The sequence below is a fragment of the Chiloscyllium plagiosum genome, chromosome 14 (assembly GCF_004010195.1).
Source record: "Chiloscyllium plagiosum isolate BGI_BamShark_2017 chromosome 14, ASM401019v2, whole genome shotgun sequence".
Classification (NCBI taxonomy): Eukaryota; Metazoa; Chordata; class Chondrichthyes; order Orectolobiformes; family Hemiscylliidae; genus Chiloscyllium; species Chiloscyllium plagiosum.
The window spans coordinates 13637896-13652666 of record NC_057723.1 but is presented as its reverse complement, the minus strand read 5'-3'; the positions used below and the strand labels follow the sequence as shown (position 1 = coordinate 13652666).

Sequence of the window (14771 nt, the reverse complement as noted above, 5' to 3'; positions counted from 1 at the left end):
CCAGTCCGATCTGGGTTTGTTTAAATAAATATTATGTGTCGTTCCAGCTCCAGGGACATCAATAGGAAGGAGATCAATGATGAGGAATCTGTAGCTGTAATACATCAGGCATTTGATAAACACAGCAATTAATTGGAAGGCCCAACACTTGTTGTGCGATTATGTGTTATGGCACCTACCCAAATGCATTATATACTATAACTACAGAAAGAAGTGAAACAGGGAAAATGTGAATGTAGTAAATCCAAACAGCATATATTTCCCATCCCTCCCAACCAAAAACACTTTCCTTCAGAAAACAGGATAAAGATGATACTGTGATGCATGCATGTATGTATGTAGTACATGAACATTATGTATCAAACAATCTTGAAATAAAACATATTGTTGCCACTGGTTTGGAAGTATTAGTATGATGTCATGTGTGTTAAAGCTAATACCATTTAATAAAAAGTTAAACAAAAAACTACTTTCTAGTGGCACTGATTTGCCAAAATGATAAAGATTTGGTGCTACTTTGTTCTGATATGAGATGTTTGGTAAGTACAGAAATGAGAAAATTTCATTTTAGGGCTAATGGTTCAATTTAAAGATGAATAATTAACCTGTAAAAGTATAATCTTCACTAAATTTTTAGTGGTTCCGACAGATTATTAGTAAGTAGTATTAAGCCACTATGACATTTTCAACTATTTGCTATCTTCAAGAGGTAAAATTATCAATTAATGATCTAATCAGATTGCTGGTGCTGCTAAGGGCCAAAATGTTGGGGGTGGGGGGTGTTCTGGTTCAACAATGGGTGTATCTTGTTGATTGCTTGCTTCCTTTCCAAAAATTTAGCATTTTCTTTATGAAATGTATTTTCAATACACATGCAAGTGGAAATACTGTTTTCATTTAATAGTCTGTAGACTGGCTGGAACGTTTAAGATCATTCATTACCCATTGAAGAGACACTATCCTGTATACATAAATGTTTTGTTGGCAAAACCTATCGAGGGTGAATATGTCAACAGAACAAGAATTCATTCCTTGAGACTGATTTTGAGTTATCTGGTCAGTTCAGGTGATGTTCAAGACGCCATCAACTGAAACCTGTGAAACAGTTCAACAGATTGGCAGTCACGCTCTTGGATTTGCATTTTCAGATGGTAGAGATTATCCTTCAATGACATAACGTTCATCTCGCAGCATGACCTTCCAAGTGCTTTAGAAATAAAACTTCCCAAATATTCAATATTTCTGTTTTAGTCTGTAAGATGCAGAGAGAAATTGCATATTACAGGTCTGTTGAAATCCCAAATACTAGAAGTTGATAATCTATTTTAGAATTGGTTTTTGCATTTTTTTTACATAAAGTGCTGAAGAAACACAGCAGGTCTGGCAACATCTGAAAAGGGAAATGATTAACATTTTGAGTCCCTTGGACTCTCTTTCAAAATTAGAGAGGTGGAAAAGTAATCCGTTTTATACTGTCAAAGATCGGGAGGAGCAGGTGTGCCAGAAGGCAGCTAAGGGGAAGATTGAAGTGAAATTAGAGATCATTGGTGTTGCAGAACAAAGGGCAAAAGGAAATGGTTGTAGACCATTTGCTATAAGTGCAGAATTAGGCCTTCAGCCCATCAAATCTTCTGCCATTCCATCATAGTAGACAGGCAGGAGGCTGGAAGAACACAGCAAGCCAGGCACCATCAGGGGGTGCAGAAGTCGACATTTCAAGTGTAACCCTGCTTCAGGACCTAATGCTCCTGGCTTGCTGTATTCTTCTAGCCTCCTGCTTGTCTACTTTGGATTCCAGCATCTGCAGTCTTTTTGTCTCTACCATTCCATCATCACTAGTATGTTCCTCAACTCCATTCTTTTGCCTTCTCCCAATAACTTTTAATCCTCTTATCATTGAGAGAGAGAGAGGTCCAGAGGACATGTTAATAGTAGGTATTAATTGCATATTCAAAGCAAACTCAGCTGAAAGCTGTTCCAACAAAATCAGGCACTGGCGGGAGAGGTGTGGAGTCAGAAGAACAAAATGGAGAACAATTCATGGCATGAAGCTGTTGAATTCAACGTTGAATCCAGAAGACTGTCAAGTGCCAAGATAGGAAATAAGGTCTATTCCTCTAACTTATATTGGGTTTCACTGGATCAAGGTTGGAAATATTGCCATGAGAGCAAGATGCTATTAAATTTGGAGGTTACTTGGAAGGTTGTGGACACATTGAGAGGATGTGTCACCCAGTCTGCTTTTCACCTCCCCAGTTTAGAGGAAACCGAATTGTATGCAGCAAGTACGATGGATCAGATTGAAAATAGTACTGGCAAATTGGTGTTTTATCTGGAAGGAGTGTTTGGGATCTTTGAAAAGAAGAAGGGAGAAGGTAAAAGAGAAATGTCGCAGTAACTGCAATTTGACGGCAAGAGCCTGTGGAAGGAGGATAAGGTATTGGGGTAATAGAGGAGTGGATGAGGGTATAATAGAGGGAATAGTATCTTCAGAATACTGATGGGGACCAGAAGATGTGATAGTTGTAGCACAGAAAATGAGGAACCCTACCATGCCTCTATGAGGAACAGCAGAGTTTAGGGGGAGAGGGCAACTAATAATGACCCTATCCACCACAATATGGGGGATCAAGGGTAAAGGAAGTTATGTCAAAAATACCATTGTGGAAGGTAGCATCATTTGAACAGATGTAATGGAGACTGAGAAGCTGGGAGAACGAAAGGGAGGCTTTTCAGGAAGCAGGGTCTGAGGAAGTGTAACTGAGGTGTCTGAGTGAGTAAGTGGTAATGAATATGAATAGACAGCCTATCCCACAGGATATGAGGCCAAAGAAGTCAGATCATATTGGTGATGGATGGGAGTGTAGAGGGATTGGCTGTCAGTAATGAAGAGAAGGCACCTCAGGTATTTTTTCTGACATTGTTCAAATGATATAGGGCAACAGAAGAATCTTGAAAGAAGTTGGGTAGAGACTGGACAAGGATAAAAAAAGTCACAATAAGAAGAAATAAATTCAGTGAGGCAGGAGCAGGATACAATGTTTGGGCTGCCAAGGCAATCAGGTTTGTGAATTTTGGGAAGAAAGTAGAAGTGGATTGTTCAGGGTTGATGAATCCAGTGATTTTGGATGCTCAGTGGTTGGGTCATGTTCTGGTGAGATGGGAAGAGGTGTTTGAAAGTGAGTACTTGGCCTCTTCATGTTAAAGACCAGTACAACCAGATGACAGAGCAGCACTGTTGTTGATAGTGAAGATGTTTAGACCTGAGGGAATGGAACAGCAAGCGTATGAGAGGAATAGAAAAAAAACTTGAGGTGATTGCGGTCATGCTGACAACTCCTGAGGAAAAGATTGAGAGCAAGAAAGAGGGTCAGAGGGAGGAGTCCAGGTGAAAGGACAGTACTGGAGACAGGTTAAAGGGTTGGTGCAATTTGGAGATCACTGCTATTAAAAGAAGTGGGCATGGAGACACAGGCAATGGAAGAATTCAACATCATGTCATGCCTGAAGTTCGTAGAAGTTGGGGGCCTAATGGGCTATGACTGAGTCATTCAATGAATATTGATCTTTCACTCTAACATTGAATGATATCAGGCTATCGTGAATACATGTTGAGGTGAGATGAGAAGAAGGGCTGGGGTCAGAGGGAGCAGCATGGAAGAAGGATCTGGAAGCATCTTGATACCCTTAAGTTGTTGGAGCTTGTGTTCCTTAATACCTGGGAGGAAGAGAAAATGTTTCTTATTAAAGTGTCAGATGAGGCGAAAAATAAAATAAAATTGCTGATAGAGTCAATGCTGATAGAGAAAGAGGTTGAGTGTGCATGCGGTGGCATGGCACTGCATGTGGATCTCAGGATGCATTGTGAATAGTCCAAGAGTGTTTTATGCCTTGGGATATCTGTAATCCTGGGAGGATTCGAAACATGAAAAATGGAACTTTAGTTGGAAACCATATGGGGTAAGTCACTGAGGGAGATGTGTGGCTGTGATGGTGAATTTTGGTAAACACCTTATCAAATACCACAAGGAAAATGGAAGGCAAATGAAGGATAACAAGGTGAAAGAGATCAATGGATATCCCATTGGAAAGAGAAGCAGAATTTCAAGGTAGGTATTTTTGGGAGAGAACTAGCAATGAATTAAACACTAAAATGAGCAAAATACCATGGATGTTGGAAATCTGATTTTAAAACTGTAAGTGGAGAATTTCAGCAGGTCTGGTAGCATCTATTGAGATAGAAAAATAAAGTTAACATTTCAAGGCCAATATGACTACTTCAGAGCTGAAGAATGAAGCAGAAAAGTGATGGGTTTTATACCATTTTTAAAGGAAGTGATGGGGAGGAACAACTGTTTTTACATAAAGTTCTGCAATGAACATTTCAAATGATCTTGCGTAATTTGATACCTTTGCAAATTGTTTCCAAAATTGGAATGCACTCAACATCCTAAAGGTTCCATGGATAACTCTTTGAAATAAATCTGTTTAATAGTACAGTCTGCTGTAAAGAAGTATTTGAAGTATCCTCTCTTCTGCAGAGACTTTGAAAGAAGTCTCGGGTTTTGGAGGGGTAGGAAGGAAAATTGAGTTGAAACTGCAAAAAGACCACAACAGTTTGATCTTATACATTAGCAGAGCAGGTTCAGCTGAATAGCCTATACTCCTGTTTTCCAACGTTCCAATAAAGTGACATGCAGTAAATGGGTTTGTTGTTTGCTGGGGCCTGCTACCCTGATTATTTCATGCTGACGTTTGCATATTGGGCTCTTAGTGCAGTGTTTCCTTAAGGTAAGTAACTTTTGATTTGGGCTTACAATTGTATAGTGAGCCTACATCATAACAATTATTAGAAAGGGAAGTATAAATTCTATTTCAGAACAATAATGAGAACCAATAAGACCAGTAAAGCAGAACATTTACAATTTAAGAATTTATTGAGTAGTTAGGCAAAATATCATACTTGTATTAGACTGCATGTGAATGATGATTAAGGAGGCAAAAATACACTCCGTTTTATTCAGTTAGAGGAATCGGAGGAAATTTATGTGACAAGCAAATCATTTTTGGTATCTTTATGGTCAGAATGGTGAATTTATTAATACTTCCAAGATGCTTAATTTGACTGCCGTCTTTTCAGTGATGTTTGTGTTTCAGTGTGGAACCTTGAATTCAGCATAACCTAATTATTTGATAAGTTTATGCTTTTCACTTCAATATATTCAAATAGAACTTGCACAGTACATCTAAGCATTGTTTTGGGTGATGGAGATAACTTTCAGACTTTAAAAAAATGAATGTAGACTCTTGCAGATGACCCTTTTAATATCTATTTTCCACTTCCATTTATAAACTTAAAAACCAGAATACTTTTGTGGAGGTATTATTTGTCTGTTTTTGTTGTTGTATTTCTGATGAGTAACATTTCAATAGTTTCAGTTCTTTTTCTTTAGCATGATATTTGCATTATAACTAGTTACCATTCTGTTTGAGCTGAAATGTATTGTCAATAATAATAATTTAAAATAAGCTATTTAGTTCCACAGAGATTAGTATTTTACCCCCTCAAATCAGATGATCGAAAAAATGCAGTTACTTTTAACCTTTGTTCAGATTGTGTTATTGGAGGCTTTTGGTATTGTTGTGCTGTTGAAGGTGGTGATCTTTGGATGAGAAATTAAATAACCACCTTATGTGCTCCTTCAGATGCACAACAGATCTCATGGTGCTATTTTAAAGATACAAAATAGTTATCCTCAATGTCCTGTCCAATGTTTATCCCACAAAAATCATTAAAAACAGAATGTGGAGTAGCAATGGATATGATCTCTCTGGATTTCAGTAAGGCACTTGACAAGGTTGCTCACAGTAGGCTGGGAAGCAAGGTTAAATCATATGGAATGCAAGGAGAACTAGCCATTTAGATACAGAACTGGCTTGAAGGTAAAACATAGAGGCTGGTGGTGTAGGGTTGCTTTTCAGATTGGAGGCTTGTAACCAGTGGTGTGCCATAAGGACTGGTGCTGGGTCCACTGCTTTTTGTCATTTATTTAAATGAATGTAAACAGAGGAGGTACGATTAGTAAGTTTGCAGATGACATTAAAAGTGGAGGTGTAGTGGACAGCAAAGAAGGTTATCTCAGATTACAATGGGATCTTGATCAGATGGGCCAGTGGGCTGAGGAGTGGCACATGGAGTTTAATTTAAATGTGAGGTGCTGATCTTGAAAAGGCAAATCAGGGCAGGACTTAGACGTTTAATGTCAAGAATGTGGTGCTGGAGAAGCACAGCAGGTCAACGTTTCGGGCAAAAGCCCTTCATCAGAAAACTGAAACGTCGATTCTCCTGCTCCTCAGATGCTGCTTTATCTCCAGCATCTGCAGTCCTCACTTTGTCCTTATACATTTAATGGTAAGGTCCTGGGGAATATTGCTGAGCAAAGAGACCTTGGAGTGCAGGTTCATACTTCTTTGAAAGTGAAGAGGCAGGTAGATAGGCTAGTGAGAAAGGTGTTTGGTATGCTTTCCTTTATTGGTCAGAGGATTGAGCATAGGAGTTGGGAGATCATGTTGTGGCTCGACAGGACATTGGTTGGACCACTTTTGGAATATTGTGTGCCATTCTGGTCTCCCTCCTATAGGAGGGATGTTTTGAAACTTGAAAGGGTTCAGAAAAGATTTACAAGGATGTTGCCAGGGTTGAAGAATTTGAGCTATAGGAAGAGGCAGAAGAGGCTGGAGCTATTTTCCCTGGAGCGTAAGAGGCTGAGGGGTGACCTTATAGAGGTTTATAAAATCATGAGGCGCATGAATAAGGTAAATAGACAAGGTCTTTTCCCTGGTTTGGGTGAGTCCAGAGTTAGAGGGCATAGGCTTAGGGTGAGAGGGGAAAGATTTAAAAGGGACCTAGCAGGCAACCTTTTCATGCAGAGGGTAGTGGATATATGGAATGAGCTGCCAGAGGAAGTTTGGCTGGTACAGTTACAACATTTAAAAGGCAGATGAATGGGTATATGAATAGAAAAGGTTTAGAGAGCTTTGGGCGAAGGGCTGGCAAATGGGACTAGAATAGGTTAGGATATTTGATCGACATGGACGAGTTGGATCAAAGGGTCTGTTTCACATTGTTATCACATTGTTTATGAGAGCTTGCAGAGTTCAAATTAGCAGCCATGTTTCTACATGACAGCATGAATTATACATCAAGAATCCTGTATTTTGTGACTGTGAAAAGATTTAAGCAGTCTGATTGTGGAAAATGTGGTATAAGTGCAATTTTTCCATGTCTTGATATACCAACCAACAAAGAACACCTGTTTTTGATTGATTGCATAACCTAATTACCTGCATCTGACAGGAGACAAAGAAACATGATTCAAGAGAGTTTTGCCTCTGATCTTAACATTTGGAATTAACAATAATATACCTTGCAAAGCAGTGCATTGAAGATGTTTACATATATGAATGAATTGAAAATAGGATGTGGAAAGGTGAGCTTTTCTAATTCATATGTATGGGATGTTTTCGGGAGGCCAAATGAATAACAGTGGCATTTCATGTAGAAATGTGAGGTAATTTGTGCAGATATTACAGTATACAGGCTACAATGTTTTTTTAAAATTTGTGCGTGATATGTACATTGCAGGCTGAGCCATTGTTTATTGCCTGTCCCTAATTGCCCTTGAGAAGGTGGTTATGAGCTGCCTTTCTAAACCGCTGTAGTTATTGCTGTACAGGTATACCCACAATACTATTGGAATGGGGTTTCAGGATTTTGATCCAGTGACACTGAAGGAATGGTAATATAATTCACAGTAGGGATGGTGTGTGTCTTTGAGGGGACTTGTGGCCTGTGGTTTTCTGTGCGGTTGCTACCCTTGTACTTTCGAGGTGGTAGGGGTCATAGGTTTAGAAGGTAATGTCAAAGGAGCCTTCATGGGTTGCTGCAGTGTATCTTTTAGATGGGACCAACTGCTGCCGTTGTGTGCTAGTGAGGGAATGAATTTTGAGAAGGATGCTATGTGAATGAAGCAAACTGCTTTGTCATGGATAATGTTGAGCTTTTGTTTGAAGAAGTGTTGAAGCAGCATTCATCCAACCAAGTGGGGGTATTGCTTTGTACCTTGTAGTTGGTTGCCAGACATTGGGAGATAGGAAGTGCATTACTTCCATAGAATTCCTAATCTCTAATCTGTCATTTGTAGCCACAGTATTTATTTGACAGGTCAATTTTAGTTTCTTGATAATGGTAATGACTAATGTCTTGAAAGTGGGGGATTCAGCATATGTAATATTAATGAATGTCATGGGGAGGTGGTCATTGTCTGGCACTTGTGTGGTGTGAAATTTATTGCCACTTAATATTGCAAGCCTAGATGTTGCTGCATGTGAATAATGGCGACTTCAGTATCTGAGAAGTTGTGAATGGTGCCCAAAATTGTGCAATCGTTCGCCATCAACCTAATTTCTGACCTTATGCTGGGGAGAAGGTCTTTGCTGGAGATGATTGTAGCTTGGAACTCCTCCAAAGATATCCTTAGACTGAAATTATTGATTTGCAACATCCGCAACTATTTTCCTTGCTATGTTTCCAGCTACAGTGAATTTTCTCAGATTCCCATTAACTTCAGTTTTGCTATCTTGCCTTACCTTTGGAATTAAGTTCTTCTGTCCATATTTGGACCCAAGGCTGTATGGGCTTGGGAACCAAATGATCCTGGCAGAACCCAAACTGAGCGTCAGTGAGCAGCTTATTGTGGAGAAAGTGATGTCTGTTAGCTCTTTTAATTTCCTCTTCCATCACTTTCCTAATGATCAGAAAGAAGATTGATAGGGGGAGTAATTGGCTGATTTGAAGTTGATCTTTTATTATCGTTTAAGGCAAAAATTGAAAGCATGATTTTGTGTCATATTGATGAATTTTCAACTTTGAGAGTGAATGTATTACGCAACAGTTTTTTTTTGCATTGGTGGAATTCTTAGAATATCAATTTATTTCCGTTCTAGATTCAAAGAAGCTGAAGATGGTTGGTCTAGATTGCAATAATTTGGATTTTGTGTGCTATTGAGCATTAACTTGGAGGAACACTGGTGGAAATCTTCAGAAGCAAGCATCATTTCTTACATCGAGACTAGCAAAAGTTGAAACAATGTCTCCATTCTCCACTTGGAGGCATTTCTACTCTTTTTGGCCAGGCCTAGTGGGCATCCTTCTGTATCTGATCCTTTGTTCAAAGATAATTTGAGACAAAAGATTGTTCTTGACCGTTATAATAGAACAGTGATAAACAGTTATAGATCAAAAGGTATGAATTTCCAATGTAATGTCTGCAAGGGAGTGGTTTTGTTTTTTTAATTATACAGCCCAGTTAACCATGAACCTTTTACTTAATGCTCCAAGAACAACAGTCATAAATCAAGTGCAACATTCTGCTTTTGTTTTCCACATTAAGTGACCATTGCTCACCTTTGTCCTATGAGAAAAGAAAGCAGACTGTATAGAACATTTTTGAATCAGATTTTAAGAGTGATTTATTTAGATTCAAAGCCTGGGCCCTAAATCTAAACTAAATAATGACTTGAGAATGAAGGATGACTTAGCTCAGGTGGATTAGAAAACTAGATTAAAAGACCATAGCTCACAATGGCAAACATCTCAATAAATAATTATTAATTCACAATAAATGTAAAATACATTAAGAATTTTCATTTTGTACAATCTAATACTGTGGTCCAACTGTCACTAATTGGTGAAGCTAAAATAGTATTAGATAAAGGCAAGAAGCTTCTGATGTCACCAAAAACAGTAGCTATCCTGAGATTTTCTAGACTTCAGAGTTCAGCGTGGCGACCGAAAATTATAAGTGAGAGTAAACTGAAGGGAAAATGAGGTAAGATAGATTGTAAAAGTGTCTGGGCTGCTGGTGGTGGTGGATGTGTTGCACTTGGGTGTGTAGAAAGGAAGAGGTTTAGCAAAAATAAACATAAGGCTGTTCGAGGCATTGACATTAGACGTTATAGTGGAGAACAGTGAAATTGCAAAGATATTAATTGAATGCATTTTATTTGTCTTCACAGTAGAAGACATAAATGTTATGGAAATAATAGGGAGACAGGTGCCTACTGAGAATGTGAAGCTATTTTATCAATAAAGAAGTAGTAATGGAGATATTTTACAATTCATTTTTTGGGATGGGGGCGTTGCTGGCTGGCTAACATTTATTACCTGTTCCTGGTTGGCCTTAAGGTGGTAGTGAGCTGTCTTCTTGAACCGCTGCAGTCCATTTGCTGTGGGTTGAGGAGGGAATTCCAGGATTTTTGATACCGTAACAGTGAAAGAATGGCGATTTATTTCCAAGTCCAGGATAGTGAGTGGCTTGGAGAGGAACTTGAAGATGGTGGTGTTTCCATATATCTGCTGCCCTTGTCCTCGGTAGAAGTCATCATGGGTTTGGAAGGTTCTGCCAGGAGTTTTTGGAAAATAGCAAACCTAATGCCTTTTTTTAGAGAAATGACAGAGTGTGAGAAAATTCAGAAAGATGTAAGGAGATCTCGATGAAACCTATAAAATGCCTGCATGGCTTGACAAGGAAATGCTGGGAAGATTTTCCACTTGTTGCTGAGTTGAGAGCTAGAGGTCACAATAAAAGATTTGCTCTTTAGGACTGAGATGAGGAAGCATTCTTTAAACTCAGCTGTGCAATACATACTTTACCTCAGAATAATATTCAGTTTTGAGGAAAACTAAAATGTTCTGTTGCAAAGGGTAAAATTCGCACTGACATTTAGTGCCTTGCCAAGAAAATGGCTGACTACCTTCTCTAAAGGTAAGGGTTTGAGCTAAAATATGAGTACAATGAAGTGAAGAAGAAAGTTAATACTGTGGAAGATTTTAGCTTTATTTCAATCACTTATTGAACACTGCATCATACCTTGGCCACGAAATAAAATATTAAAGATTTACTGGGTCTCTATACAGCCTTTTAAGTTAAGTACCTCTGACACCCTTTAATGCACTAGTCAGACCTTGTGTTGTATCAGGTTTTTAATAGTATTTGCAAGTGATGGAGAGCTAAAAGAGTCTGGACATCCTTAAACTATAAAAGGCAGGTAAGAAAACTCATGTATTTTCCACATGAAAATGAAATGAGGAAAAGGTGTGGTGATGCAATGTCATTTGTTTTCACTGATGAAGAAAATCAGTAAAATAGTTGTAAAAATATTTTCCATTCATCCAGGAAAAATGAATTAGTGAGCAGGTCACTCATTAGTTGTAGTTTGAACAGTAATGTTTGAATTTATATTTGGAACAGTATACAGTGTTCCAGTGAGCACTGACTCAGCAAGAGCATGACATTAATAAGTCAGTAGTGTACTTTTTTAGAGCAAGGCCTGCATATCCATCTTTGTCTTGATTTTAATTTCACTTGCCCCATATTATTGATTGATCCCTTTTCCTTTCGTTTTTACAATTCTGGTGGAGCTAACTGATGCCAGAAAAGAACAAACCTGTTCAGTGATAAATGTTGATTTTACCTATTGTGCTGTAAGGTCACATTAGTTGGACTTGACCGACAGCACTCGGACACCCCTGCTTTTGTTAGAAAGGGAATTGATTTTCCAGAGTCAACCTCCTGGAAGTATGGAACGCAGTATTCCAATTTTGGTTGCAGCAAATCCTTTATCCCTCTTTTGTCCTCCTCAATTACCAGATAAATTTACTTATTCCTTTTGTAGTTAAACAGATCCAAAGTTCCATTTAATGGCAGTAATTAATAGAATCACTGGGTGGCCCTCCAACATCCTGGCTTCTGTGTTAGTTGACATTGTTAGTGGTTCTTATTCCTGAAATACAGTCCCATCTGCTTCAAATCTGCTGCTATTATTTCACTGCTCAGAAAAAAAAACAAACTCTTGATCCAACTGCTTTGGTAAATCATCTTGCCAACTTCAATTGCCCTTTCTTTTTAAGTCATTGGACATGTTGCCCTCCAGACCCACAAAGCACCATGTTTGAATCCCTCTAATTAGATTTCTTCTCAAGATTAGAATTGGATTTCATTACCAAAATAACCCTTATCAACATTATAAATGATATCCTACGTGACTGATGAATGTAATCGGTTCCTCCTTGTTGTTCTTGGCTAGTCTGCAGCCTTTGACATAAATTATAATTTCATCCTCTTCCAACTCTTCTCAACCATTACTTAGATGGGTAAAACTGTATTGCTTGATTCCATTCTTTGTCTATCGATTTGACAATCACCTGCAGTTGGTTCACTTCCTGCTCCTGGATTTTTGCCCCCTCCTCCCAACCCCACTTTCTCTGCCACAAGCTTCAGCTTGATGATGTTATCAACTTCATTCCCATCCTATTTCGTAGCCCCTCCATTGTCTTGAAATAGTCAGACTATTTGTCTAAATCCAGATGTGCTGCAAATTCATCCTTTTATGTTTGAAAGACAGAAGTAATTTTTTTATTCCCTTTACAAACTCTATTCTTTAGCTATTGACTTCATCCCTCTCCCTGGCAACTGTCCAATGTTAAAAAACAGCATTTCCAACTTTGGTTTTCTGTTCCATCAGTGCCATGAAACTCAACTATGCCAATGCATTCCTGATGAACTTCCCATGTTCAATCCTCAAACTTGAGGTCATCCAAAGCCCTGCCACTTATGTCTTACCTTTCACCAATTCGTCTTCACTCTTTCTAGTGTGCTCACCCAACATCATTGGCATTGGCTTAAGCATGTCCATAATTTTAATTTCTCACCCTTGTTTTTAGATTCCATTATGGATCCCACCAACACTCCTCCAGCCCTATATCTCTTCTGTGTTTGTGTACTTCTACTTCTACACATTCAGATTTAGTTCTAATCAAATCCCTAAGCTCTGGAACTCCCTCCATAAACTTCCCCACAATTTATTTTATCTATTCAAGAGATGTGGCTGTTGCTAGCTTAGTCAACATTTATTATCCATCCCTAATTGCCCTGAGTCGAAGAGTGTGGTGCTGGAAAAGCACAGCTGGTCAGGCAGCATCCAACGAGCAGGAGAATCTACGTTTTGAGCGTAAGCTCTTCAGGATGAAAAGCTCATGCTCGAAACATTGATTCTCCTGCTCCTCAGATGCTGCCTGATTGGCTGTGCTTTTCCAGCACCACACTCTTAGACTCTGATCTGCAGTGCTCACTTTCTCCCAGTCTAATTGCTCTGAGGCCAGTTAAGAGTCGGCCACATTGCTGTGGTTCTGAAGTCAAGCGTCAGTTAGATAAGGAAGGCAGTTTCCTTCCCTAAAGAACATCAGTGAACCTAATGGCTTTTTCTTGACAATCGACAATGATTTCATAATCTTCATTAAACTTTTAAATTGAAATTTTTATTGAATTCAAATTCCACTATCTACCGTGGTGAGATTTGAACCTGGGGTCTTTGGATTAATAGACTAGTGTTAATAGCAGTAAGTCATTGCCTTCCCATTTAATCCTGTAAGAAGTTCCTTAAGGCCTTTGACAGGGTTAAAAAAGTTTTGACAGGCTTTTGGTCATCTGCCAGAGTATCCCCACATAACTGTTTATTTCAGTGCTTCCTTAATGAAATTGTAATTGTTCCAAAATTGAGATTGTTCTTCTCGTTTTGCTATAGAGATCCTTTTTGGATAGCATGCTGGTTCTGGGAACATACAAGTTAGGAACAAGAGTAAACCAGTCAATCCCTTGAGCTAGTGCCATTCGAGAACACCATGACTGATTTGATTATGACCTCAGCTCACCTTTCCTGCATATCCCCGATATCCTTTGACTCTTCCATTTATCAAGAATATATCTAAGTCAGACTTAAAGCTATTCAAGGACCCTACTTTCCCCGCTCTTTGGGAAGAGAATTGCAGTCACTATGAAAGAAAACCTTACCCCTCAGATATTGTACATTATATCATCAATCAGATGTCTTGCACTTTACAAATTGTTTCTCTGTATCTGGCAGCAGCAAAAAAAGATGCATGTCAGTTTTGGTAACTTTCAAATGTCCTTTATCAAAGTTCTGACCTGTTTCATTAGTTCATTTTTCTCTTATTTTCTTGGAAGTCCTCTGCAAAGTATAACATCTGCCACTTAATATAAGTAATTTAGCACACTGGTTTGTTTCACTCAATATTTCTCAGTATTATTGCTTTGAGGTTTGCTTGACAAGATCTTGTGATGAGCCATTTGCTGGGTGAAGCCTTCATTTTTGTCATATCCCTTTCAGAACAAGTAGACTGCAAACTATTTTGAAACCATGTGAATTGGTTTCTTGATAAAGACATAATTGGGTTGCGCAAATGCTTATGTGACTGTTTGCCAGGGGAATGAACAACTAAGAAGCTCATTGTAGTCAGGTAGGGTAACCCATTTTTTAATTTGTTAGTTCAGGAAACCTGGGAATCATACCAAGAGTAAGCAAGATAGGTTGTCTCTGAATGGAACCATTTTTAATTGACAATTTGATTGATTTCCTGGTGTTGAAAAGTCTCTGAAAATAGAGCAGATGTTTTTATTGTATGTGTTATATAGTTAGAAAAGATAGGATAAGTGAAGGATTGTGCCCATTGCTGCTGTTGAAATAATACCAGAGTCTCTGCACCATTTAAAGGAGTTGTGAAAGTGAGTTTCTGGGATTCTGTGCCATCAGGACTCCTGACCCAAGTGAGAGAGTTTGTAGAAGGTGCCTTGTTTTTGGTAACAGTGCTTGGGAACTTTGGTTCCTGGCGACCAAAGTGGCAACATGATCGG

At 38.7% G+C, this 14771-nt stretch overlaps 1 protein-coding gene across 3 annotated transcripts in view; it reads left to right on the top strand.

Moving 5' to 3' along the window:
* The window catches only part of rbm27 (RNA binding motif protein 27), a 146777-nt gene that overhangs the window by 122591 nt on the left and 9415 nt on the right, over nt 1-14771 (top strand). Inside the window, exon 21 of one of the 3 annotated variants that reach the window (XM_043703210.1) lies at nt 9007-9112. The exons of 1 other annotated variant lie outside the window; for it this stretch is intronic. In XM_043703210.1, coding sequence (XP_043559145.1) covers nt 9007-9021 — 15 coding nt within the window. In that variant the 3' untranslated portion in view covers nt 9022-9112. Of the gene's footprint in view, nt 1-47; nt 392-9006; nt 9113-14771 lie in introns of those variants that run through there. One more of the 3 variants, XM_043703209.1, reaches the window with a different exon arrangement.